The sequence below is a fragment of the Apteryx mantelli genome, chromosome 5 (assembly GCF_036417845.1).
Source record: "Apteryx mantelli isolate bAptMan1 chromosome 5, bAptMan1.hap1, whole genome shotgun sequence".
Classification (NCBI taxonomy): Eukaryota; Metazoa; Chordata; class Aves; order Apterygiformes; family Apterygidae; genus Apteryx; species Apteryx mantelli.
This window is the reverse complement of record NC_089982.1, coordinates 22,333,916-22,361,173: the sequence shown is the minus strand read 5'-3', so window position 1 is coordinate 22,361,173 and position 27,258 is coordinate 22,333,916. Positions and strand designations below refer to the sequence as shown.

At 37.1% G+C, this 27,258-nt stretch overlaps 1 protein-coding gene across 5 annotated transcripts in view; it reads left to right on the top strand.

The window, feature by feature from the left end:
* Window positions 1–27,258, top strand: part of CAMK2D (calcium/calmodulin dependent protein kinase II delta) — a 257,903-nt gene that overhangs the window by 98,261 nt on the left and 132,384 nt on the right. For all 5 annotated transcript variants that reach the window (XR_010884354.1, XR_010884353.1, XR_010884355.1 and 2 more), the window contains exons 4-7: window positions 6,600–6,654; window positions 15,233–15,298; window positions 17,876–17,948; window positions 23,994–24,096. Coding sequence is in view for 2 of the 5 variants with exons in the window: in XM_067297631.1 (XP_067153732.1) it covers window positions 6,600–6,654; window positions 15,233–15,298; window positions 17,876–17,948; window positions 23,994–24,096 (297 nt within the window). In the remaining 3 variants the exon portion in view is untranslated. The remainder of the gene's footprint in view (window positions 1–6,599; window positions 6,655–15,232; window positions 15,299–17,875; window positions 17,949–23,993; window positions 24,097–27,258) is intronic.

The window sequence follows — 27,258 nt, the reverse complement described above, 5'->3', positions numbered from 1 at the left end:
TGAGCAGGTCAAATATTCCCCAAAAAACATTTCCTGGTATACCTTTCCAGGGACTGATAAAGGTAGTGTTTTTGTTTTACCTCTGTATTTTCAAATGCAGCAGCTTATCCCATGCCTAGTGACAAACAGATACCAGTTCACAGAAAATCCAAGATTAAAATAAATCATTCCATTAAGTTAATTCATAAAGTAATTAAGTTCATTTTTTAAAGATTTTTTTTTTCCAATGAGAGTGAAAGATCTGCGTGACCATTTTTAATATGTTTCTGGAATTGAACTTGTGAGGAAAGCACATTGAAAGTATGTAGAATTCTGTTATTTAACATTTTTTCTTTAAAGACAAAAGTCCAAAAAAGAGAGAACAAAGTCATTTTTTTCCCATTATAGCAAGCAGTATTCTGTAGAACAGACACAAAATATTGTAGTGAAACACAAAAGTCAAAGCTACAGAAGGTCATTTTATTTTTCACTCTCACTGGAGCTTGCCTAGACTGGTAACTAAGTACAAAGTCAGTAAGAGTTCTCCATGAAATTATTATAACCGTTATCATAGAATGGTAACTGGAAACCATCTCCTTCAGATGAAAGTTAGTGCTGAAGCCAAGGGGAAATAGTCCTGCTCTTTGTGAGTTTATAATTATTTTTCAAATAGAAAAAACCCTGTGCTCCCTGACTTCCTGTGAAGTGTTTCAAGTTGTTTGCTGAAGCCTTTGTGTCAAAGATTTGTTTAACAACTTCTCTGTAACCCACTAGAGGAGAATGGCTATAGTAGTACAGCACAAAGGAGGAAAAAGTCTTGTGCCCTTTCCACCATATAATGTGACTGTTCATGACAGCACTCCTGAAACACTCAGGGACTACCCAACTCCAATTAATGATAATTAGGTCTAACTGCAGTCTTTTCAAAAAAGATAAGTGGAACTGTTTTGCACTGTTGAATGCTTTTTGTCTCTGAAGAAATGGGAATTGCAGTGTGGGTTACTGATTTGAGTTCTTATAGGAAATGAGTAATTTTTGTAATTGCTGTCTTTTAGTTTGCCTTGCCTGAATCCTGCCTGATGCTTTTGTGTAAAGAAATGGATAAGCTTGAATTGAATACACCAATACTTTTTGTAGTGAGTCACCTCTTAAACTATTGCAAATGGCTTCTCAAATTGTCACCACATCCCTTATCTTTTCTAGTGGAAAGCCGAGTTGCAGACTGCTTGCACACAGAATGCAATGCAAGGGTCTGGGCCATACTGGATTTGCCTCTCTGCTGTTGTGCACCGTCTACTCCAGATTCTCAGGCTGTCTTATCTTCACCAGAGATTTTTTTCCTCTGCCCATGAATATTTAGGATCTTCATTCACCTAGCAGGTTAAATGGCATATAGCTGTATTTGAACTGACTGACAAATCCAAAATAAGCAATTGCCAAAAGACAGTTTTGATCTTCCCTGGCTGCCTCAGGCAATCATAGGCATGTGATCCTGATTCAGGGAAGGATTCGTCCTTTCTCACTGATGTGAGTCAGACATTGGGGGAGGAAAGAAAAGGAAAGAATGCAATCCTTGAAGAAGATATCTCCACTGACAGGTCGGGCTAAAGTTTGACTAGTTGGAAAATGGCCTCACTAACTGAGAAACATTGCCTAACATCTCAAATTCCAATTCTTTTCAAATCAGAAGGGAGGTAAAGTTCTGCATCCCTCTTCTAGATAACAAAGTGAGAACGTCTCCTGTGTCAGGCAGGCAGTGAAGCTCTAGAAGCCTCTTCACATAGCATCATGCTGTTCTGCTTAGTAACAGGGATGTGACAGATGCCTCTATCCAACATAAAACTTATACTCTTGACTCTGGCAAGCTACTTTTCTTCTCTGAAATAGTAAAAATAAGCTACTGTTCTATGTGGAGCTACTAACATCTATGTAATGTAACTATGTAATGCCTGTAATAGTATGGCTGTTTCAGTCTGTGTAAGTTTTAAGTATTTACTGCAGGCTTACGTGTGGTTACCCCTTGCAGTGCAAGTAGTAGATGCAATTGTTTTTTTTAAAAAAAAAGTGTTCTTGCAATTCCCTTGAACCAAAGGCAATGAAATGCGCCTTAGGCTTCTCCTATGACTTTGTCACTTCAGGGTCACAGTTTTAAAACTGTGCCTTAATGACTCTTGGTCCATGTTGACTTCATTCTTATCAAGGAGATAATGTGCTCATAAATGCATGCAAGAAAGTTCTGCATTAAAAATACAGTGATAATAAAAGAATACAGTCCTTTGCTTCATCTGGTTGCCAGAAAATCTATGGTGGAGCAGTGAAAAGAGTGAACCATGAAAACTGAGTAAGTATATTTATGATCATATGATGTTGAGTGGTCTGTAGCCACAAGCTCAAGCTAGGACTGTCTGTTTTTAATACCAAAGTAATATTTTTAAGGTGGATTTCATTTCTAAATTTTAAGATTTAATATTTCTCTGAAACCTCTTTAGAGAATTGAAACAATCTGGTTTTTTGGAAGCTTCACAGCTGTCTGAAATCTGATGGCAGCAAGTATTTTGCCTGGCAAGAAGTACTTGGTAGCTCTCAATACCCATACATGACATGGGAAATCTAATATAAAGGCGTCTGTCTGTCTGAATAGAATGCTCTAAGTAAACAGCTAGGAGAGGAATGTTATTTTGAATCAAAAAGTGTTCACAGAAAAACTCTACTTTGATTTCTTATTAATCTGCTTCAGAAACATGTAGTTTCTGTCAAAGGGTATAATTTGTTGCATATTAAATTTTTAAAAGTTTTAAACTTTTCCAGAAAGGCATATGCAAAATGTACTAGCTGCCCTCTATAAATCATTATTTTAGGGTTATGCTGCATCTCTGTGACAAATCCAAGGGCCTGTAATAATTCCCATTGCTAATTTCTGAGTAGTGATTCACCAATAGTATCTTTGACGCTGTTGTATGAAGTAGTGCACTCGAAAGCAATGCTACCGAAGTATATGTGTGCACTGTAGAATATTTTTTAAGAAATTTTCTTAATATTGCCTGCCTGGTGATAAGCAAGACTTTTTTGGGGCATCTATCCTAAGCTTGTAGTTTTCGGATATTATTCTAGGCTGGTACTTGACTTCTCATCCCAGATTTGGTCTGCTTTAAAAAGCTGACATTTGGGGATATTGAAATCTGAACTCACAGACCCCAACCAGCAATAAAGGTCTTTAAATAAATAAAACATGAGTAAATAATAGAGTGATATTCCCTAAAGATACATTAAAAATGCACTAGCACAAAGATCTGGAAGATTCATATTTCTTGCTGTTGCTGTGTTAGTATTTGATTAGTCATTCTTACACTTTGGGTTTGCTCTAGCTTTTTAACCAGTTACGTTTTGTACCTTTCAGCTATATTTGATTCTAATTTTCTAATCTATATGTCCCTCTAATGCCTATAAAAAGAATATATTTTACCATAGTAGCAATGTATCACCTTGGTCCTTCATGCTTAAAGCTTGTAGTTTGTATAAAGACAAGTCTTGAGTATAGAACCAGCCAAAACAACAAATTCTGATTTAGATCTGCTTGGCTCTTTGGAATCATCACAAGCTCTGGGCAGAGAGTCAGCCAAGAGCGGGGTTTCTCTTCAGTATTGTGTAAACACAAGATGTTTCCTCAGGCAAAATATTGCTAAGAAAAAAAGACGTATTTATTTGATTTTTTTCTGTTTTTTTTTTTAAATGTCATGTATTGCATGAAAAAGGATTAATATTTAAAGCTACCATCTGGGGAAATCTGAAAATCCTTCTCTTGCACTTTCTTCATCAACTTAGTTTTTAAAGTAAAGTGGTTTTAGGGTAGCCTAACTTTTTATTTGATTCTATATATGATATTGTTATGGATCAAACCACTGACAAATCTTCCATGTATTGTAGGAAAGTTTGCTTTGGAATTTGCCTTTTCATTTTAAGTAATTAAAAAAAACCCCAAACCCACATGAATTATTTCAGGGTTTTACCCTGATATGATTTAAATTGTTAACATAATTTAAAATGAACGCTCTACAACTGACTAGTGCATTTTTGGAGAGAACTTTTATTTCTCTCTCTCTATCTATACATATGTATATACATATAGATATGCATATAGATATATAGTGTGTGTGTGTGTGTGTATACATATAAATACACACACACATATATATTTATAAAGTATCTAAATAAATTGCATGTGGTTATATCATTAAAATACTGTAGATGTGTAAACGGTGATTAGCACTAGAAACTTGTAAAGACTATTTCCAAAACATGGAAATATGCTTGCTTCTGGCAAGTCCTCTCAAGTACCTTACCTTTTTCAGGCAATCATTCTTCAAGGTGATTTAATGAGAGGCAGTTTTCTTGCTGAGCTGTTAGATCCTCAAGCAGTCATTCCTTTTCTCTTCCTGATCATCTTTGCTACCGACCTTCATTACATCCTGCAGACGCAGGTCTGGCTGAGCACCAGAGTCGGGCACGGTGTAGTCCCTTCTTAGCCTTTCAACGTGACGTTGGCTGCCACTGTGGAAATTCAGCACTGATTGGCAGGCCTCAGTCAGACAGTAGATTTCTCTCTGTGACTTCACCCCTAATGTGGCTGAAGTGGATGGCGGGTAAGAAGATTAGAGGGATATAGAATATAATAGAAATACGAGTGGGCATATAGCATATGGTTACCTTTTTTGACCCTATTTGGAAGTGTCAGTTAAAAACAGAAGTTAGTGATGCAGTCAGGTAGTTGTTTGATGCAGCCAGCTTTATTTATAAAAAGAAATGTCTGTCTTAACAAAGTCTGTCAGCTTTTTAATGAGAGCTTGTTCTTTTCTCAGACTGGATGAAGTTTGTAATTCTATAGGCTTTAGATCCCTCACGGTTTCTCATCCAAATTCTTATTCGCAAGTTTATGCCATACCCTTTACCACAGAAAGCGTCAGGTCAGTTGCTAGTGAATTCCTTGCTCATATAATTCCTTTTTGTGAGCAGCTTCACATGTGTCTAGATTTGGAGCTTGATGGTTTTATTTATTTTAGCTATCTGCTTCCATAAATGAATATAACAGCTTTTTAAAACTTAGGCCAGTGTTTAATCCCATGCTTTCAAGAGATCTAACTAACCCTAGAATAATAAGCTTGCCATTCTCAAGATTTCTTCTTTTGCTATACTGACCTTTTCTTGGCCTCCCATGTACAGACATCCCACCAGAAAAATACGCTGTTGATGGGTACAAGGGCTGAAATAGTGCATGGCATCAGTATTTTATGGACTCTGTCATATGAAAATATTGATATACTCTGAATATCCTTCCTTTTTGCGTGGTTGTGTTGTTATTTTGCTTAAGGAGTCTTAATAGGAAATTTAGACCTGAAAATAGGAAATTTGGACTATTCCCAATGGTGTGATATTGATTTGATTGTTACAGTTGTCCTTGTTTCATAGGGTGGGGATGGGCAGGTTTTTTGTTTGTTTGTTTTTGTTTTTAAGGGAAGTATAAATGACAGTCACACCAAGTTGCTTCATTTTTCACCTGCAAGTATAGTGTATTATTACTTTGAGAAGAAAGATGTTTCCAGTGAACAGAAAGCTGACTTTCAAAAGTACTGTATTTTTATACAGCAACTTGGCTTGTGTGTTAAGGTAACTTGACTGAGTGTGTTAGGGTGAAATCAGTTATTGCCTGGGTAGTTAACTTGTTTAAATATTTGAAATGAATGGGCTAAAACTACAGGCATTTAATTAAAAGTGAGACTAAGGATATGACAAGAAAAGCAAATTACTTTAGGGACTATAGGCAACCATTTTATTTTTAATTTAAGTTCCTTTTTAATTATTACTTAAATCTTGAACCAGTAACTGAATGTATACATTTGCATTCTGTTTTTTAATATGGTCAAATGCTTTTGGTTTGCAAAGATTCAAACCAGTGAATGCTTTCTCTTGCAAAATCAGCATATATTGTCTGATTATGGTATTTGTTAACATAGTGCTTGAAGTATTTATTCTGCTGAAATCTATGATTACTTGGGACTTTTTTTCCTCACTTTATTTGCAACTTTTGAGATATAATGCTGCTGAGAAAATAGTTTTATGACATTAAGAATATGGATTAAGATAATAGAAGTCCAGTGTCTGCAGACTCCTGTTTATGCTATTTAAAAGGTCGATCAGAGGTTCTGCGTAGGGAAAAAAGTTTAATAATGTTAATATAATATATTTACATGATGTGTGATTGTGGTTTTAGTACTTGTTTAGTCATGATTCAGCATGAAGAAAGTGTTCTGTGTGTGTATGTGTGCATACATGTAGGAGGTAATAGGAAATGACTTCAGCACACTTCTGTGGCATAAGGAAAGCAGATCACCTTTAAAATAACTGTAGAATGAGCTTCATGAACAGTCATGTGGAGTCATTGTTTATCTCACCTTATGAAAAAGACAATTCTGAGGGTAGAGAATTTTGAAAAGCAGATGAGAACACATACAACACCAGCTCTGCAACAGAATTAAAATCCCCTTTCCCTCCCCCAAAATCAAAGAAAGACATAAAAGATATGTATAAGATGACTGCTTTTTTTCTTTTTTTCCCCCCTTTAATAGTGCGGCTTCATGACAGCATATCAGAAGAAGGATTCCATTACTTAGTCTTTGACTTGTAAGTATGTGTTTTGCATATGTATCATGTTGGGGATGTGGTATTCAAAACTTTTAGATGTAAATGCAACTTTTAGATGTATTCACAAGATAAATGTGTGGTTTTGGTGCAATAAGTTGGACAAATTGTAAATAGAGCTAGAAGGACAGACAAATAGTTGATAATTTCCATGTGCAAGAACTGATTTCTAAGTGCTGATTTAAGAATTCCACATTAAAACTTTTGAATAAGTAGGGCTACTGTTGAAGTGGATTTAAATATAAAATGTAGGCATGTAAGTAAGAACTGCATGATACCTGCCAAAGTAAATGTATGATTCATAGAAAATAATTCGCTGCAAGCTTGTTGTCCAGTGAAGGAAACATAAGTAAACATGTAAAGGAGTTGTTTCTTCACAGGAAATCTCCATTGCTGGATTGAAAGATAAGCCTGATTTTCCTAGAGAGAAAAAGACTATTTGAATATTTTATTCCTGGTTTATATTTTACTGATACATAGGATTAGTTTAATTTTGACACCAGTCAGAATGTAAAATGGTCAGCATATAGAAATGAAGCTTCTTTCTTTTTTCTCATTTTGTTTCAGGAATTTGAGTCCTGTGAGCTGTTCGTATAGTGTGTGTGTATGTATTTGTATGAGAGAGAGAGAGAGAGAGAAAATGTATTTTGTTGAGTTGGAGTTTGTTTCATTTAGATATGCTGTTTAGTAAAAGAAGGGGTGCTCGGCAACATAAAGTATGTGTAACAGGCACTTAACTTGAAAACAAAATTAAAGCACTAAAGTTCTTCATTCTTCCCTGGGACAGGTAAAATTTTCCATTCACGTGAAAAGTTACTGCTTTTGGTTCTGGGTATGGGCAAATATAAATAGTTAGGAGTTTTCTTGCAAAACTGACTTATTTAAATAAAAACAATGTTTTAACTGCAGATTTTTCCACGGCTGTTTATGGATGTGACAGATCTCTTCCGTCTCCCCACTGAGTTTTTTTTAGGCCCAGCATGGTTTTGTTTGTTAAAGTGAGAATATATTATTTCTCCTAGAACTGTGAAATAATTTACTGCGAAGCATGCAAACTGAAATATTCACACTCAGTGTAGGTGAATGGTAAAGAAGAGATTAGAACCTGGATCTTACACACACAACTGAGTGCTTTCACCTTCAGATTACATTTTGGTTTTATGTTCTGGCTTAGTTTTTAATTAAAGAAATCTGTGAAGACTTCTTCAAGACTAGACTTTATACTAGCAATACAGAAATATTAAATAGGTAGTCTATCTGCAGTAAAGGAATTCAGGGTTCAGTACTCTGATCTGAACTGGGCACAGCGTGAACTTGTGTCTGATTTTTATATCTCCCAGGTAAGTGCTCTGACTATTGGATTAGAAATGCATAGCACGCCTACTTGCTCCCTGTATGCAGTTTTTTTGTTTGTTTTTTTAAACTTAGGGATACAAAGGAAATCTTTCTATGTGGAACTGGAAAAAAGGTTCTTAATACTGAACATTCCCAAGAAATGGATGTGGAATTCTTAGTTTTAGGGACAATGTCCCTGCTATAAACTGAGAGCATTTTTATTTTCTGCTGTACTATGTACTGTTAGAAACTATGGCCTACTGTAATTGCACTTGGTGCACTTTTGCCTTAAATTGTATACATAATGCCAAACGTATCTCAGGAGATTATGGTTGCAATGTGGGCTAGAAGCATTTAAAAATCAAAGTCATAGATATCAGTATCTATATCTTGGTTGTAAACAAACAAATAGAAGGCCCTATTCTGCAATAGTGTTAACATAAAAGTAATATACAGATACTGTCTTGCCAAAAAAATAGGTTCTCTGCCAAGCATTTCCTCTATTTCACTGTCAGTCTCATTCATAACAAACATATGTATGGACTCATACATATACCCTTTGTCTGGAGCAGTCCATGTGTTTTTGTTTTCACCCTCTTTAAAGAAAGAAGGCTTCAGCATATATGTACAGCTTTTTATGTCTTGATCATGTGGTTTTGGTTTTCTGTCAAAATGAATTATTTTGCAAAAGAGAAAAAGTCTGAAGTGGTAGAGGTGGTAACTGTACTGACTGATAATTATCTTTGAAAAAGCTATGTGATACATTCTTGAAGAGGTTTTGCCTAGTTAGTAGGGGTGGCTGTTTAGTGTTAATTTTGCATACAAACTAAGAAATGATTGCCTTAACGTTCACTAATACTGATTAATTTTCACTAATACTGATTAATGAAACTTTATTTTTTACTGAATTTATATGTGCTTCAGTGGCTTAGTTAAATGTACATGAACGAACGATCTGTCACAAAAAAGGCACCATAAGTACTACTTTAATATGAAGGCCAAGTTCATGCTTTTATTTATTTTTTTTTCAACTGGAGTTTGACTGTGGTGTAACACTGTCATTCCACCCACACATACCATCATGTCTTTATCTTAATGATTTCTGTCAGACTGTGTGGGATTCAGTACTACTGTTTCTTTAGAAATTCTTCTGAGACTGCATCCCACATGAGAAAGGGAAGGGGAAGAGTGCTTTTCTTTGAATATAAAGAACAATGATTGTCACTCTCTATTTTCAATTTCTAATAATCTTGTTAGAATTAACGTCATAGAGATGTCTGCTATTTGAAGAACAAGCCTGTTGCCTCATTTGTGTACCTCACTGGTAGTTGTACTTCATCTGGAGAGAAAAAAAGCGATTAATGTACCCTGTTACAGGCTTGCATTTCAGTGAAGAGTTCTAATCAAAAAATGGGAAGGTGTGGAAGTCTTTTAAAATCCATGTGTAATCTACACATTTAAGCATGAAACATGTGATTTCTGGTAAAATGAAAGTTCTTTCTATTTGCAATATAGGGGTGTTCCTGTGAGAAGTGCTGCATATTAAAAAATTAGAAGCACTGAAGTAATGTTTTGATGTGCCACATACATTTTTTTACCTTTGGTTGCTGACTCTCCATCTCTGAACATAAGATTGAAATATGTAAATGACAGCGTAATTCTGGAGTACGGTGGTTATTTTGTACTTGAGCAGGCAAGTAGTGTTTTTTCAAGGACTCTGTGATAGCGCTGCCTAGGAACAGAGTTTTGTTACTGATCTGCCAACATGGTTCCTTCATATTTTAGAAAATAAACTGTGATAGCCTCCTGTGATACTTCTCCCAAGAAGAGGACTTGTTCCTGTCATGTTTCTCCTGCTAGATATAATGAAGTGTTTTTCAGATTAATAAAATACGCATAGTAAAATTAGTAATGGACTTCATAAAGTTTCCTTCTTCTCATCCCTTTTTTGGCTAAGGCAACTGTAGTTAGGATTTGTCTCTCTCCATCAACCCATTTCAGTCACCAAGCACGAATGAGATTGTTTTCAGTGTTAATGATGTTATATGAGTTCATATCCAATCAATTCTGTCAGTATTAATTGTTGTATCTGAATGGGAACAGCTGTAGCACTTGAAGATTCTTTTATGCAAGTCAATTAGATTCTCTTTTTTTCATAGTCTCCAGTTTTTAATGCACTTGTTGAGATACAACAATTGGTACATTTAGAATTGCAGCATTGCTGTAGAATTCCAAGTGGATGAACTATAGTCTATAGAAGAAAGAAAAATACAAAAAAAGCCTAATTGCAGAACAATCTTTGCCGAGGGTAAGTGCCTGAACCTTTGTGTCTTTTTTCAGAAGGAAAAAGGTCACAGATAAATGCAAAAATACATGGCTGTAGTAATTTTTTAGCAATGCTTTCTCCCACCTTACTTACAAAAGCAGTTTAAGAAATAAGGAATGTAAGCCAGGAGGAAACAAAGCTATGTGATCATCTGCAGAAGCTTTTTATTAGCCTTGCCAGTTTGGGAACTTGCTCTTTTCCGTTTAAATATTTGCTGATACTCATAAATTTTTCTAACAAATTAAATATGGTACATGAAGTAAATATTCCTTGTATAATGTGTTGTTAAAATCTTTGCAACAAAAAATGTGGCATTTAACACTGTAAATGCAATAATTTGTTTTAGTGTGTACAGAAAGTCAGTCAAAAAGCACTTTTGATTGGAGCAGTTAAAAATGCTTCTTAATGAACCTCTCCTGAGATTAAATGAAAATAACAGACTTTGTATGTGAAATCCTTCTGCTTGCTTTTCTCTCTGCTGTTTTTCTGAAAGACATACCTGGTGCAGAGGGCCTTGTTTTCTCTACATAGTGCTTGTACTTCTTTCTTGAAACAAACCCACATGCTTTATTTGTTTCTATTAGTATGCTCTTCAGAAAATTACAAAAGAACAAGAATAATCTGTGAGAACAAGTGACTGTTTTAACTTGTACCGCTAAAGTTACTAGAGCCCCTGTTATGAATGTTCTGTCATGAACTCGAACCTCACTGAAGTTGGCAATATACCTGCAATGGAAAGGCATTCAGATCCATTTACTTCCTGACTTTTAATCGCCTGGGGAGCAAGTAGCTTGGCAGCTGTTTCTGGAGCTTTCTAATGCAGGGTCAAAGTTGCTTATTTTTTGCTTTTTATCCTTTGCTTATACAATCTTCACTTACATTGTGTATAGCCTGTCTGGATATAGCTGGAGATCTAATCTATACTGATAGTTGCCTTCTAAATTAAGTACACAGACTAGAATCTGTATATAATGTATTTTTTTCCTGCATGGTAGAGTGTATCAGTTTTCTGTTAGTTAAGGCTTTAAAAAAGTTAAGCAGAAGCAGCAGTGGAAGTATAGATAAGGTCTATTTTAATTTACTTATGTAAATGGGTTTCAAAGATCAATCTAAGTATTTCTGTACTTGATCATCAGTACCTCCAAGATTTCAGCACACATCTCCATGTAAGCCAATTTGATGCTCCAAGTGGTAACAACACAGTAACACTTGAGCCACGCATTCTTCAAAGAGTACATCAACTTTCATTTCAGGTCATGGTCATTTCAGCCCTTAGGTAGGCAAGCAAAAACTCATGACCAAGGACCTCTTGTATTTGTGTAGTCTGTATTCATACTAGATATCTTAAGTCCATCTCTAGTCAAATATTTCATAATTTAAGATAGAGGGGAAAAAACACACTTAGCACACTGATACCTAAGAAGGAGTAGGAATGCTTTGAAGCCATGTTGGTATTAAACTGCATGGAACAGGAAGGTTACAGAATCATTGGTAACTGTTCTGTTCCTTATTTATAGAATCAATGAATGGTATAGATTGGAAAGGACCCATGGACATTATCTAGTCTACGCTTGAAGCAGGTCCAGTTGGATCAGGTTGCTCAGGGATTTGTCAGGTTTTGAACATCATCAAAGATGGAGATGCCAGAACCTCTTTGGGCAACATGTACATGATAAAATATAATAATAGAGACAAAATCCTGTATCGATTTGGAATTTCCCATGTTCTAGCCTATGTCTGGTGCCCTTCATCCTGCCTCCATGTACCCACCCCTTAGGGCGCTGTAGGCAGCAATGAGATCTCCCCTAAACCTTCTCTTCTTAATGGTGAACAAACCAAGTTCTCTCAGCCTTTCCCTATACATCATGTGCTCCAAACCTCTAACTGTCTTGGTGGCTTTCCAATAAACTCAGTCCAGTATGTCAACGTCTTTCTTGTACTGGGAAACCCCAAACTGGACACAGTACTCTAGGTTTAGTCTCATGAGTGCCAGCATGCACGGGAAAAATTGCTTCCCTCAACCTACTGGCCTGTACTCCTGCTAGTACCATGAAGCAGTTGACCTTGCTGCAAGGGCACATTGCCAGTTCATGTTCAGTGATAATATAATGTGCAAAGGCCAGTAACACTGCTAATATTATTAAGGGTTTTCTAAGAGCAAAGGCCCAAAAGGTGCAGGTAGCTTTCAGACTCTCTCCGGGCACCTGCACTACCTATCATCGTTATAGGCATCTGCGTGGCTTTTAACAATTGCTCCTAATGCGCCTTTCAAAGTGACAGTGTGTGGGAATTGTTGACTACTTGTTTGCTTGTCAGCCTGAAATTCACCTGTTCTATTCTTGCTTTTTTTCATCTTTTAACAATGGTTATGAATGCCAGCAAATGTTCAGTGTCAGCAAGTAAGGGTGCATAGCCCCCTCTTTTTTCTGTGCTTGAGTAGAACAAGCATCTGTTTGGCATTCTTTCCAACTGAAACTCACTTTGATGACAAAAGCTTTTTTTTTTTTTTTGGTTTGGATCAAAAATGAGTGTTTCAGGAAAGAATAATATCAAAGGATGCTTTGTTTTTTCATTCATCACAAAGTGAGAATTATTCCTCTTTACCAAAACTGTAGTAGATAAATATATATGAAAAAGGAGATATCAAAGACTGTCAAAATATGCATCAATCAAATATTTTCTGTTCCACAACCAAAGACAGTTTCTGGAAGGTAGAAGACAGAAAGAAAAAAAGAACGACAGAGTACAAATCAGGCAGCATGTTATTTTACTTCCTACAGATTTTGTTGCAGATTTTTGTACAAAATAGCATTCTAAGAAAGTGATTACTTTCCAAAGTTAGTATGGTGTGAACTCAGAAAAGGATGATGTAGCCCAAATATATATGGAAACAAGAAAATAAAAATTTAAACCACCTTTCTCAAAGAAAGGAGTTATGTCACTGGTTGAGCAGTTCATTTCTGTCCTCATCTAATATGTCCGAATAACTGGGATCTACAATGAACTGTTATTACAGTAATTTGAAACTGAATGTTTTGTTTCTGAAGATTCCAAGTATCCTCACTCTTAATTTTTGACATTATTTGAAAAAAAAAATTGTATTCAGTAGAGATGTTAGTGATAGTATAGATTTTTAAGCGTCTTAACACAAGTTTGTTGTAGCCCACTCCTGCTTTAAGCTTGGGAATTTATTGACAACAGACTGTGCTCTATGAAAGTTTTTCTTAAACAGTATTGAAATATGGACTTTGACTTCCCATCTAGGAATCATTTTATTTATGTGAGCATGTAAGTGGGATTGAGGTTTTGGGAAACAGGAATCAGACTAACTCATGTGTCCTGTACAAGGTGCTCTGTTGAGGCTGTGCAGGTGGGTACTCCACACTGTGTGCCTTTTCAAGGTTTGCATCTGTTTTCAGCTGTCCAACACAGCATCTAAATATATGAAGATCTGCATTTAGCTGGGAAAGTATGTCAGTGTATTCCATAAAAGAGAAATTTTAGAGTATAGTACTTGAAAGATCTTCGTCTTTCTCTGAGTCCAATCTCTTGCTGACACTGGCAGCCAAGTTTTATGAGTTTATTAAAAAGCTCATCAATCTTCATCTTAAAAAGAGAACACCTGTCTCAGTTACTTTGCCAAATACTGTTAATTGCCCCAGCTATATTGTAGTTAGAAACCTTCTTCAGATTTTGGGCCTATATTTATTCATGGGTATTTTATGCTCATTTATTATTGTGCCAATATTGTCTCTCACAGCTCTCCTTTATGGTATTTATGCTCTTTGTCTTCAATATTTATTTTTAGAAAGTTGTCATAGCCCTCTTGAACTTTGTTTTGCCAAGCTACACTAACTTTGCTTCTCTGAGAAGGTAGGATGAGTAAGTGAATGGATAGTCTAATAGCAATTTTCTTCTCATATTGTTGTTTTAATTCCCCCTTCTTGAACATGAGTTACCAGAATGGTATACAGTATATGAGGAATGATTTTACTGCTCTATGGAAAGACGTTACTGTGACTCTATTTTAAAAGCTTTCCAGGACTATGGCAGCACCCTGTTGGTGATTTATTCTGGGCTGTCCTACTTTGATTGACTAATAACACAGTTTTATTTGTTTTTAGTCACTTTCTACTAATAAACTACTGGTTGCACAGTGAAAATCCTAAGTATACAACCAGATCCAGTTGCTTCTGTTACTGGTCTTCTGGATCATACAATTCTTCCTCTGTACTATTAATGCCTCTTCATGTATTTGGCAATTTCACTAAAGTATTCCTCGTTTCTTGACAAAAGCATAACTGAAAATATTTTAGGAGAAAAAATCTGCCATTAGATTGATTAAGGTACTCCACTTCTACTAATAGTCTGTCTCCCTCCAACTCAGTAATTCTCCTAGCAAAACCACAAAATTGGAGCACATGGATTCTATCTCTGTTGTGTTTTGACCTACACCTAAAGACCTTTTCACTTCATATGATTATTGAATTTTCCTTTCTTAAGTCTAACTCCAGCTTGGTTGTTGCAGTTCTCTATTTATCCTGAGCTTTTCTGAACTTCAGCCACAGCTTCCCTTGCTGGTCAGTTCCCTTTCATTCATTTAGGTTTTACTTCTTACTCTTAACACCCTTTTCTCAGTTTTGGCATCTTGCCCAGTAAGCTGCTGCTCTTTGTTTTTGTTTTCCAGTTATGATTGCTCTTCCACCACATCCTTGTTATTCATATAACATTTAGATTGACAAACTTTAGGATGCAATTCTTCCACACTGTTGTCAAGACCTCTTTCATTTCTGTACAAATATTTTGGTTATTCCTTTCTGACCTCTCCCTGTCGAGCTTCATTTAAGATACTTGTTTCCACTTCTGAAATCTCCTGGCCTATCTTGCTTTTATTAACAGAGTCACTGGAGGTGAACTGTTTGAAGATATAGTTGCAAGAGAATATTACAGTGAAGCAGATGCCAGGTAAGTCATTTGTTTTTCTGATGTTGTCCTTCATAATTCTAGCATTGTTACTTAATTATCTCATGGTGTTTGGCATCAGTTAGACTAGCATGGTCTGTGAACCTCTAGGATTTCTCCTAGAGTTCTCTCATGATTGGAAGAGGCATAGTTTGGGGTTTTGAGCTCAAGACTGTGTGATGGCAAACTCATGAAATCTTGCCATATGCTGATCTAAAAATGCTGAAATTTTATCTCAGTTTGTTAAACCTTTGTTAGCTTGTGAAAAAATCTTACTCATTTTTCTTTTTTGTAAACTGGAAGTAACATTACAGCTATGTCAACCAGGGTTTCTCATATTTGTTGGTAGATGTTTGAAATGCATGTTGGTTTTGAAAAGAATTTTATATTAAATACCACTTTTGATCTGGATCCAGAAAGATTAATTTCATTTTTGTATTTAAACACTTTTGTTGTCTTTCATGAATAAGCAATCGTACTGTGCATCTCACAGTCTGAGCTCAAATCTGAAATCTCAAGTAATTTGCTGCAAGCGCTTGTTTGAAAAACTTGAAGAATAAGTTGAAGATTATCATATTTGCATGCTAATACAAAGTAGCAGGGCCATTTTTTCATTTCAGGGTCTGTTTGCCCTCATATAATAATAAATCTTAAACATTGTGGTCAATTACTTTATTTAAAGAAAACTTCTCCTACTGCTGCACTCTGTACAGAAAATTTCTCTCAAAGTAAATTTAAAGAATCATCATGGTTTTGTGTATTCGTAATCACATACCACCAGTGATACATATTCAGAATGTGTAATTTTCAGCTATTCCTTTATATTAGGAGTTATTAATAGATGCCTGGAAAGCATTAAGTGTCTATAACAACAGTGTTAGGTTAATAATGAACAAATGAGAAGTTAGGCTGAATATTAGGAAGCGTCCACACACTGTTTAATAGGCTAATTTGCAGGGAACATCATTACTTTAAGCATTTAAATCTACAATAAGATATGGCAAAACATACTGTAGAAGAGAAAACTAGATCAGTAGTTGAGGTGGGGTGCAGGGAGACAGGCTATTTTTCATGAATAGTTGAATGATTCTTACCTTCTTGATTCAGGCAAAATTTATAATATTGATGCCAAAGGCCAGCATATGGTGTCATTGTGTGTTTTAAGATAATTGTGATTAAAAATGAAAAACTATAATGATATTTTTCTAGAGTTGTTGCATATTTGAAGGGGCTGTGCATATATATATATATATCTCATATATATATATGTATTTATATATTTAGTAAAAACTTGATCAAATAAGTGAAATATCTAGTTGTCATGTATCTCTTTTTTAATATATTTATATATATATTCATGTATATATATATATCTATATATATATAGTGTGTATGTGTGTGAACGTGTGTTATCCCTTTAGAAATAGTTAATGGTCTTTATAGATGCATATTCTGTCATCGTAATACTGGTCTGCTCCTGCAAGCCCTTACTCATGCAAGTAGTCCTTATTCCTATGAGCAGTCTAGTTCAGTGAGTTGTGAACTACTCACATAAGAAAGGGTTTTCAGGTTTGGGCTCCAGTTACTGATTTATGACCATTCCTTCTGAATTCCATGGCCAACACATTTTGGATGAGCAGTATTAGATCCTTGGCCCCTGACTGCTATGTATTACTTAGTCGCAGACTTCTGCCACGATGATATCTTTAAAAAAATATTTATAAGCTCTTGTGGTGCCGAAAAACATCTGACAAAGTTCCAGTGCTGTAAAAGATGAATATTTTAACTGTGCTTTTTGGCACTGTAGGCTGGCCAAAGCTTGCAAACCTGGACATGGAAAAATAGGTGCTAATTCATTTTTTTAAACTCCAAAATAAAACTTTTGTCCCCATTTTTTAATGTAGATTTCCATTTGATGAGTGGCTCCTAACCAAACTATTGCTTGACACTATTTTAAATGAAAATGCATGCCTCCTTTTTGAATGACTTGGCATTATTCTACTAATAGTTTAAGAAACCATTAGATTCAAAATGGGAAATGTTTTGCTTTTCCTTAGCTTTTGAATTTTTTTTTGTTTTTTCATTTGTTTTTGTATATCATTTCATTTCTGAATGTATTCTTGTTTCAGCGTTGTTGTAATGTTAAGTTTTTGAAAAAAAATCTCAAAAATATAGCAGATATCACTAAATAGTTTATTGCCTCCAGTTTATTTTTCCTATAGCAGTTTTTGGAAACTGGAAGAAGCTTCCATACTGCTGAATGAAGATACAGCATCATGATTCTGTCTAATAGGTGTCATATGTTCCATGTTAGATGTCTTTTTTGGTTTGTTTCTTTGGGGTTTGTTTTAGGGGGCTTTTTGGTTTTTTTTGTTTTGTTTTTCAGATGTGTTAGAGCTGGAAGTATCTCTGTATTCAACATTGTTTTGTTCCAGCTCAATGTACAATCAGGACTTGTCAGGGGGTGTAAAATTGTTTTTGTTCTTTATAATTTTTTTAAGTTTTATTTTCTTTTGTATTTAATGTGATTATGTGCCTTTAAAATGTTCTCCCTTCCATTCTGCCCTTGTATCTTTGCAGTCATTGTATACAGCAGATTCTAGAAAGTGTTAATCATTGTCATCTAAATGGCATAGTGCACAGAGACCTGAAGGTCAGTATCTGGTGCCCATCAATTGGATAAGAATTTCGTTTTTTTTCCGTTGGGTAGGGGCAGAGGGTGGGTTGTCTGCGATGTTCCCTTGCCTATCCTACTCACCCTCAAAACAACTCAATGAGCAAATAATGCATGACGCCTCTTTCCAGTTTGCAAGTCTACAGGCCTAATATACATCATGGCAAAAGGGGGAATGGTTGCCAAAACACTGTCTCCTTCCGAGGTGCTGGATTTATCCCATGCTGTTGAACGTGTCTGGTATTTCATTACGGGTTTCCATGTCTCACTGTGTTCGCACATGGAGGTGAACTTTGGCTGTGATGTATGTCAGCTTGCAGATTTAAATGCCACTTCTGTTTGAGACCCTGGGTTGCAGTAGCAGAACAACTGGTCGCACATTGCTGCAGTAGAGTATGACGAACCCTCAGGCAAGTGATGATACTGCCGGCTAAATTGAACTGTGAGAAGTTAATAATTTATCTAAAACACCTCGCTTGGAGTGTTTTTTACCTCAGTAGCCACTACAATTTCCCACATCTCTGAGAGCACTCTCAGTAAGTAAAGGAGGAAAAAGTACAGAGGAGAGGAAATATTTAATACGACCTTGTCAACCGTTCATTGGCAGACCTTCAAAATTTGTATGCTTTTCCTAAAATTTTCTTTCCAAAATTCGTCTTAAAAAAAAAAAAGAAAAAAAAGGCATGTCTCCGACCTGCCGTTTTTCCCCCGGCCCCTTGCGCTGAGGGGGTCCCGCTGCGGCGGTGCCTGAGGCCGTCGTGCTCTGCGCGGCGCGGCGCGGCGGCGCGGGGCCGTGCGCGGAGCGCGGAGCGCGGAGTGCGGCGCCCCCCCCCGCCCCGCCGCGGGCCGCCCCGGGCCGCGCCGCCGCCCCGGCGCCTCGCTGCGGGCGTGCGGGCGGCGAGCGCGCGCTTGGAACTAACACGCGCCCCCCGGTGTTTGCATGCAGTCATTGCATTCAGCAGATCCTGGAGGCTGTGCTACACTGCCATCAGATGGGCGTAGTCCATCGCGACCTCAAGGTGAGTGGTGCCCCGGCCGCTCCCCCACACACGGCTCCGCGCCGGGCCGCGGACAGCCGCCGGCCCTGCGCGGCCGCCTGCCTCCGCCGCCTCGGAGCCTTCCCCAGCCGGAGCGGCTGCCTTCACTCGTCCCAGCCGGGCTGTTCAGTGCCAGAGCAGAGAGCCCCGAAGTTAAGAGCCTTGTTCAGTGGAAACGTAAACTTTTTTTTTCCGTTTGCTTCACCTGTACGCAAGAACGAACTCCTGGGATTCACTGGAGAAAATCCACTGAAGGCTTGCGGCTTGCCAGTACCTAACTGTCCGGATCTGGCCTGTGCAAGACGCAGCCATCCGAGTCCGCTGTCATCTTAATTTGTCAGTACCAGGGAAAACAGTAGTTACTTTTCAAGTATTTGGTGTATTTGTTAAATACACAATCTTCCTCTCTCTCATCCTGAGCTTTCTGGGGAGGGAGCTTTGGATCTTACGTCAACATGACTTGACGTGCTTCTGGGAAGCATACTGATGTTTCCAAGTCACACATTTTAGTGATGAAAAGCCAGAGGCTAGGAGATTGCTAGTAAAAAGACCTATCTCTCCACCAGTTCCCATTCAGATGGCTGTCAAACATCTTTAAAGAGCTGGGATTCTCTCACTGTTCTTACCATGTGTGTTCCCAAAGAATTGACTTCTTCCCAGGTGAATGCTAGTGCTGGAACAGAAGCTTCGGAAGGAAACTCTTGCGTTGAAAAGAGTATTACCTGTTTCTTAACCGTGTTAATTCCCAACTGACTGGAGACTTCTGCTGCAGAAATACTTCATGCATTTAAAGTATGTTGGAGATGGAAAGAAACAAGCGAAGTTCATTTTCTTTTACTGGAAAGCTCAGAGAGACAATTTTGTCTCTCAGACCTGGTGGTAAACTATCTTTGTGGATAAAGGAGAGTACTTAATTTGAGCACCTGGGCTTCAGAATCTCAAGTAAAGAAGACTGTTCATATTGAAAGCAAATGGAAGCTTACTATCCAAAATGAGATCCTTTACCAAAGCAGAGAAAAAATGGCATGTTGGCTAAGGCAGTGAAACGTGCTAATACTTTCTGGCACGGCTTCTCTGTCTCTTATTTTTCTTTTTGAATGAGTTACAGAGAGCAGGAATTTCCTCCCAAGACATGAGTTTTCGAATGTTTATCATTAGTAATGATGTTGGAGTCAGAATGCTGTCTCCTTTCTTGCCATCCTTCACCCCAGAGAAGACACTATTATAGTAGCTGTGTTAGTTTATAAAAGTCTTTGTTGTTGTCCTACATAATCATAAAGGGTTACACTCTGAAAGCTTAGAGAATATGATGCTTTCCAAAGACACCAACAAAATTTTCTACTTATTTTGTGCTTCTGGATTTTCTTGTGTCACATTTGTACAACATCAGAATGACAAGTCTCTATCCAATGTATATATCCTGCATGGCAGCTGGATGATATTTAACAAGTTTAAATTAAAGGATGTCCAGTTTGTCCAGCTGCTCCGAAGATTCCTTTCCTCACTGTACACACAGCATTATGCTTATTGCATGAAAAAGGATAAAAAACCCTAGACTGTAGCCGTGTAAACTTACAGAATAAGAAGTGCTTTTTAGTACCTTTCATACATTCATACAAAATAACCTTTTCATCACAAATGCATGAAATCCAGCTGGTCCTGTGCTCCAGACGATGTGTGGATTTCTTATTCTGGCAATTCCAGAATGAATTGGAAACAGTGAGAAAAATCTGTTTCTGCAAGCTGTAGTACTTAGTTTCATTTCTGAAAGTGAAAACTTCAGGAAACAGAAAGTCATCCTTGTTCAGTTACTGCCTTGTGTCAAGGAAAAAAAAAAAGTGAGTGAAATGAAAGACTGTGATAAAATACCAACAGAACTCTCTGCACAGAGATGTCTGGAGAATGTACAGAAAAGAAGATGCAAAGGCATGGGACCAAAACTACAAGACACGTGAAAGATGGATGTGAATACTTGCTGTGAATACCTAAACTGCCCCAAAACTTGATAGACTTTTTCCAGTAACTCGGATCACAATCTGAGGACATGTTTGGGTTGGGAAGGGGAAGGAAAGGGGGAGATATAGAGTGGGACAATCTGATTTTATTTAACTTGCCTTTCAGTGTGATTTAATAGCAAACAGGAGCTCTTGCAGCCTCTTATAACCTGCAAAACTGCTTATTGCTGCCTTGTTTGTAATCCTTGGTACAAGTCAGAATGGTGATGGATCCTAGATCCAGAAAAAAATAACCTGTCTGTCTCTAACAGATGGTAGGAGTGTACTTTCGTGTAGGAATTTCGAGCCCTGGCAGTCAGCAGCATTACTTCTTTTGTGAAACTGTATGATGACGACCCTCTTGCATTTCCCATTGAAGTTAAATAGTTAAATTAAAAAAAAAAAAAGTTGATGCTCTAGATGTATTCAAGGAAAAATATACGGAGGCACAAATACTTGATTTTTAAGAATAAAGACCTTTAGAACAGTAAGGCACAAAGCATGTTAATTTATTCACAAGTAATTTTATTAGTTAACACTGCCAATCTACATGCATGACTGCAGCCAGTCTCCCAGTAACACAAGGTGACACTGTCCAATCCAAACTGTGAGTTTTGAGTGACCCTGGCTGGGCTGTTAAGATTTTCCAAGTCCTTGCAGTCTTTCTGAGTTCATGCATGATAATTATCTAGTGTGTTTCTCATCATCCTGAAGCGACAGCTGCATTTGTTTAAGGACATAGTCCCACACACCATTGCCCAAAAGGCTGTTGCCTTTTGGCATGGTAAATCAGTAAATCTGCTTCATTTTCTGTTGAAACATATTTATATTATGACAATAGTATCTATGTAGAGCACTTTGATTGGCAGATTAAAGACATGTAATGGAGTAAAAAGAAGCCAAAGCAAGCAAACAAGAAAAAACCCTCCAGCACCAAAAAATGCCCAAAAACTTATTTTGAATAGAATCGCACGTTGCAAAGTGGTATGTGCTTGATAGATTAGTACTTGTGTTTCAACCAAGAGTGTGTGGCATTTCACTGCTTTTGGATTGCTGAAGGTCACAGCCAAATAAGATCAGCCATTGCTATGAGAGGTTTATATAAGTAGTGCATTCTAGGAAGTAATTACTGTAAACTTTTCTTACTCTGATAGAAAACCTTTAAGAGCATATGGGACCATATATTGAAATAGGTGTGGTTAAGTGGCAAACAGTGTGACATTGCTTAAATGAATATTGATAAACCTAGAGAAGAATCCTAAGCTGTTTGTTCAGTGGTCGGTATAATGTAGTTGAATTTGTTATTAATAATAGAATATAAAGATTAAATTTTATTCTGAGAAAGCTTAATTTTTATTTTTTTAATGTGGTATATATGAGATTCATCAAGTAATTATTGGTGACAGCTTTTTAATGCAAAGTTCTTTATGATATCACATGATAGGGATAACCGAGAGAATGATTTTCATTCTCCTTTACTTCAAACATTTCTTTATGAAGGGTAAAAAAGATTTTCCTTTTGAACTAGGAAGGGAGAAATGCACATGTAGTTGTAACTATTTTGTCATTTCCTGTACCTGTCAGAAGAGTCTCAATATTTTCAGTGTTTGCAAATTGAAAAAAAGGTAGTTTACAGTTTGACGAGAGAGAGGGGAAGAAACCCTTTTAAACTAAAGATTTTGCCTGGACCAGTAGTATTGTTTACTAAAATTAAAGAGGTCTTAATTAGGCTCAAGCATATTTTGCTGGATACTTGGCAGATGTATTAAAGGTAGTCTTTGTCCAAAGAAGCTTATACTCTTAATTGTTCCCAAGATCAGTACCTGCACAGGATTAGCTGTAATCGCGTGAATAGTCTCTTGGAAGCTTACATGATTGTTCCTGGGTTTAAAATGAAATACAGGTTTAAGATTTTGCAGGATTGGGTCCCCAGTGCCAGTCTGGATGTAGTGAATTCCTTTGTGGACGTACCACTACAAAAATTGCTCCTGGAAAAGTCGCAGCAATACCCTTGAAACAGAGGTTTTGTTATTGGGTAAATATGAAACAAAACCATTTTCTGAAAATAATGGAGATGGGAAAGAAAGAAAGAAAGGCCAAGGAAAGCCTGTAGAGCTCACAGTTTTCTGAAATTATATGTTGGACTCTAAAGTATTCTGTAAGTTATGAAAAAGGTTAGGGTTCAAAGGATAAATTTATCTTTGGACAATTCACGTTTGATGTATTTGCTAAATGAAGTTAGAAGGATACGTTATGAAGGCTAGAATGAACACCATTGGTAATGTTCAAATTCTTTTAACTATGTAAATATATTGTAGCATTTAATTTCAGATGTGACTGACATACCCCAAAAAAGAGCAAAGCGGGATTTTTTTGCAAATTTGTTTTCAACTTCAGAAAGTGGTATTTGTTGTAGGTTCTATGTAAGCACAACTGTGGGCATGCTGCTTTTGCTGAAAGATTTGAACTGTAAATACACCTGCACTCTAAATACAGACGTAAAAATATGAGTGTTATTGTTAAGCCATGATGGAAAACACATTTATACTCTGTTCGTTTGATGATTACAGATACCTAATCCTGCAAACTGCATAAGTTAAGCCAGTCATCAGATAAAGGATTTCTCTTTTGTTTTTTTTCTGCAGCATTTTTGTGGTACTGAACTATTAAATACTCTCTGAATTGTTCTATTACACAAACAAGTTTTACAATTCTATATGACCATTCCCGTTTACATAGTTCTCTAGTAGGTCTGCATGTTGCCCTGAGCCTTGCTCTCATACGGGATCGTGAAGACTATTTACAGGCCTGGTGGTCCTTCCCAAGTAGGAATGGAAAGTGCAGGTTTTTTATGGAGAAATGCATGTGTTTTTTCTCTTTTCTAAGTAATTGTTCTCTTCCAGATTGCCTTAATTAAATAAAATAAAGTGAAAAACTGTCTAAGATATATTTACTTATCTTTTCATCTCAATTTTTTCTCTCTCTGAATAAAGCCTGAGAACTTGCTTTTAGCTAGCAAATCCAAGGGAGCAGCAGTAAAACTGGCAGACTTTGGGTTGGCTATAGAAGTCCAAGGAGAACAACAAGCTTGGTTTGGTAAGTAGATCTTTTTTTATTTATCTTACCATTTATTCTGTGTTGCCATTAAGCCTCCCAAACCTCCCAGCTCTCACCCTAATGTGAAACATGTAGCTGTATGATTACTTGATATATATAGTTCTAAGGAGTGTTTTGTTCATAGTTCAGTCTCTACATCTGGCTACACTTTAGACCTTTTCCTGCAGGAAAAATGTTATCTACAATTCTCACTGAATTGAGCAGAGCTTGGCAGCAAACCTTCTTTGCTTTAAAAAGACAAAATAAAATCTCAAAGCTGACTTGTGGCTACATTTCCAAATCTGAGAGCTTGCTTACACAAGAAGGGGCTCTGCCTCATAGCCTTCTTTTTACTGGCAAAGCTAAATCACTGTGCCAAATGACATAAAATAAACTGGCAGAAGTTTATTCTGTTGGCACAGCTGTGTTCATGCTGGGGATTATGCCAGCACAACGATACTGGTAAGGAGAAGGAGGGAGAGAGAATTTTTTTATTCATGCTTCTAGTAAATATAGTTTTAGAAATGTCCTTTTTGCAAGTAGGCTAAGTGGCACTGATCTGACCATGAAACTCAGGTTTCCTGATTTGTATCTTGTCCTAGCTTTGCCTGACTTTATGTTCCACTGTGACATGGGTGCACACAAGCACCCCCACTTCTTCCCCACTCTCTCCTGTGTACCTACAGGAAGGAAATGTGGATGTACAGGCTGGGAGGGAGATGGGTGGTTTCCAGTCAGATGTTCAATCCAGGTGACTGAGGATCAAGATTACGAGTCAATTCTGCTTAGTGCACTTGCCCTGTAATTTAAACATGTTGTCTGAGTCAGCTGGAAATATCTGAAAATTTTATTCTAAAGCACTTCAGAATGTAATTTAAGCAAAAAAACACCAAACACATGGGATTTGAGTATCTAAGGCTGTAGACAGATGCCTGCATCTAGATCTTGCTGTGACGGTACAAGTTATCTCTCCCAGCTGTTCATATTGCTGCCTAGAGGTGACTGCCCCCTCGGATCTGCTAGTAAAGCTATTCATACAACTGTTCCTTGACCCACTGGTGTCTAAATAAGCTGACTTAGTAAAAATATACAATGGCTAATACATGAGCAATTCATATGGCAGATCACAGAGACCATAAGCCCAGGAAGGGAAAGAATTGTTAAAAGCGTCAAAAAATGGGTGCAGCACTCTGGAAAAGGAAGTTTATGCACAGCTTATGTCATTTGGAAACATTATCGTCATCTGAAGGGGATCGAGAGTATACTTGTTTGATGGTGATGGTAACAAAGATATATCAGATTCAGGAGGCAAACTCCATGAGTGCTTATGACCATCAAAAGGCGTTCTGTGCTTCACACCAGGAAATGGAGGATTTCTGCCTTCCTGAAGATGGAAATTCACTGGTGTAAACCAGACCTCCAGAATTAATACTTGGGATGTATCTGCTAGAGTCCTGAATACTCCAGTTCAGGATATGCAAAAAGGAAGGAGGGTAGTGAACTGTTTATTACGCACTTCTCTCCAGCTCCACTGAACTATTCCTTTTTGAGTTAATGTTAAAAAAAATCCTGATTACATATTGTTTGTTACAGTTAATACATGTCCAAAAGAAAAGCGCACAAAAAAGATTTAATAGTGTTCATTTTAAATAATAGGATGTGTACAAATGTGATGCCTCTAGCTCAAATACGAACTGATGTGAAGCACAAGACAAAAGTCGTCATAAATCCAAGGGGGAAATAATACTGAATAAAATATTTATAGCAGCTACATATTCTCACTTAGAGTAGCTAGAAAATGCAGCTTAAACTTGAACAAAGTGATTGTAAGTTTGCAGTCAAAGCTTAGTGTAACAGCACAAAAGATTTTGTGCAGGCAGTAGGTTGAGATACCAAGTGTTTGAAGTCTAGGATATATCTACATGTGCATGCACAGGCAGTGCCATTAGACATATGTTGCTAGCTTTATAAGCCCAAGCTGTTGTTTTAAATCCCAGCCTTTATATAAGTGGATTTCAGTAATCCACAAAAGACAGTGGAGGTTGCCATTGCACATTAGCAAGTAGACCAGTACAAAGGGAATTGATCAGAAATAAGATAAAATCTAACTGATTTGTTTTAATGACAAAAACATCAGGAAAACAGAGGAAGCATCTCAAGAAGGAAAAATATCAGCAGACTGAACTTGATTTCAGGAGTATTTTCTTTAGATGATTTATCGGTATGGATGCAGATGATATAAAGGATTTTGCAGCGCTCTGTAAAATCTTGCACCATATTTTTTGGCCATTTGGTGCTTGCAAGGGCTTGTTGTAGAGTTGTCATGAGGACTTCCATGTTGAACTTGATAGAAAGGAAAGTGAACAGAGTATCTTCAAAAGCTATATATAAGGGACAGATAAGCCAGCAATGACAGAATAGAGGAACGTAGTCTAATGTAGCTTTTTTTTTTGTTCGTAGTATTTAATAAGACTAGAGAGTTCTCTGCCTCTTTTGGAACTTTCTCTGCAAAACCTTTCTGTAATGATCTGAGTTCCTTCCTTCCATCTTCTTATGACTGCTTTACAAGGCAGAACATGAACTCCTGTGTGTTTGGTGGTTTGAACTTTCTCTTGCTTCCTTCCAGAAAATTTTTCTGTTTTCACTGGTTTCCCCAGCACTTACTGACTCATGATTTGCTCTGATTCTAATTATAGCTCTGCATAAATATTGTTTTTTTGGTGTAGTCCTCTATCCTGCAGAAATAGTGTGATGGTAGCTTTTCTGTTCAAACCATGGATATGTATCAGCAAGAAACTGGTCAGCGTTCTGGGTGTGTGTGGAATACTACAGGGTACTTTCTTGGTTTGCATATTTATAAAGCGAACCTGTTCCTTGCCTGTTCATAGAAAGTGTTCAACTGTTTGGCTGAAACGCTCCACCCTGCTAGGAGGTGTTTAATGTACTGGGAAAGTGTTGGCAGACTCCACTGACTCATTGAAGCAGGTGACCCATTGCCCCTCATTAAAGTCAGTGGATGGACTGCAGTTAACTCACTGGTAGCTAGATTTAGTCCTAGTGGCATCTTGTCTTAATTTAAGTCCAGACCTGTGACTGGACTAACATATGCACAATTTAATTCATTTGAGTAGCTCCACTGAATTTTTTTGCTAGTTGCATTAA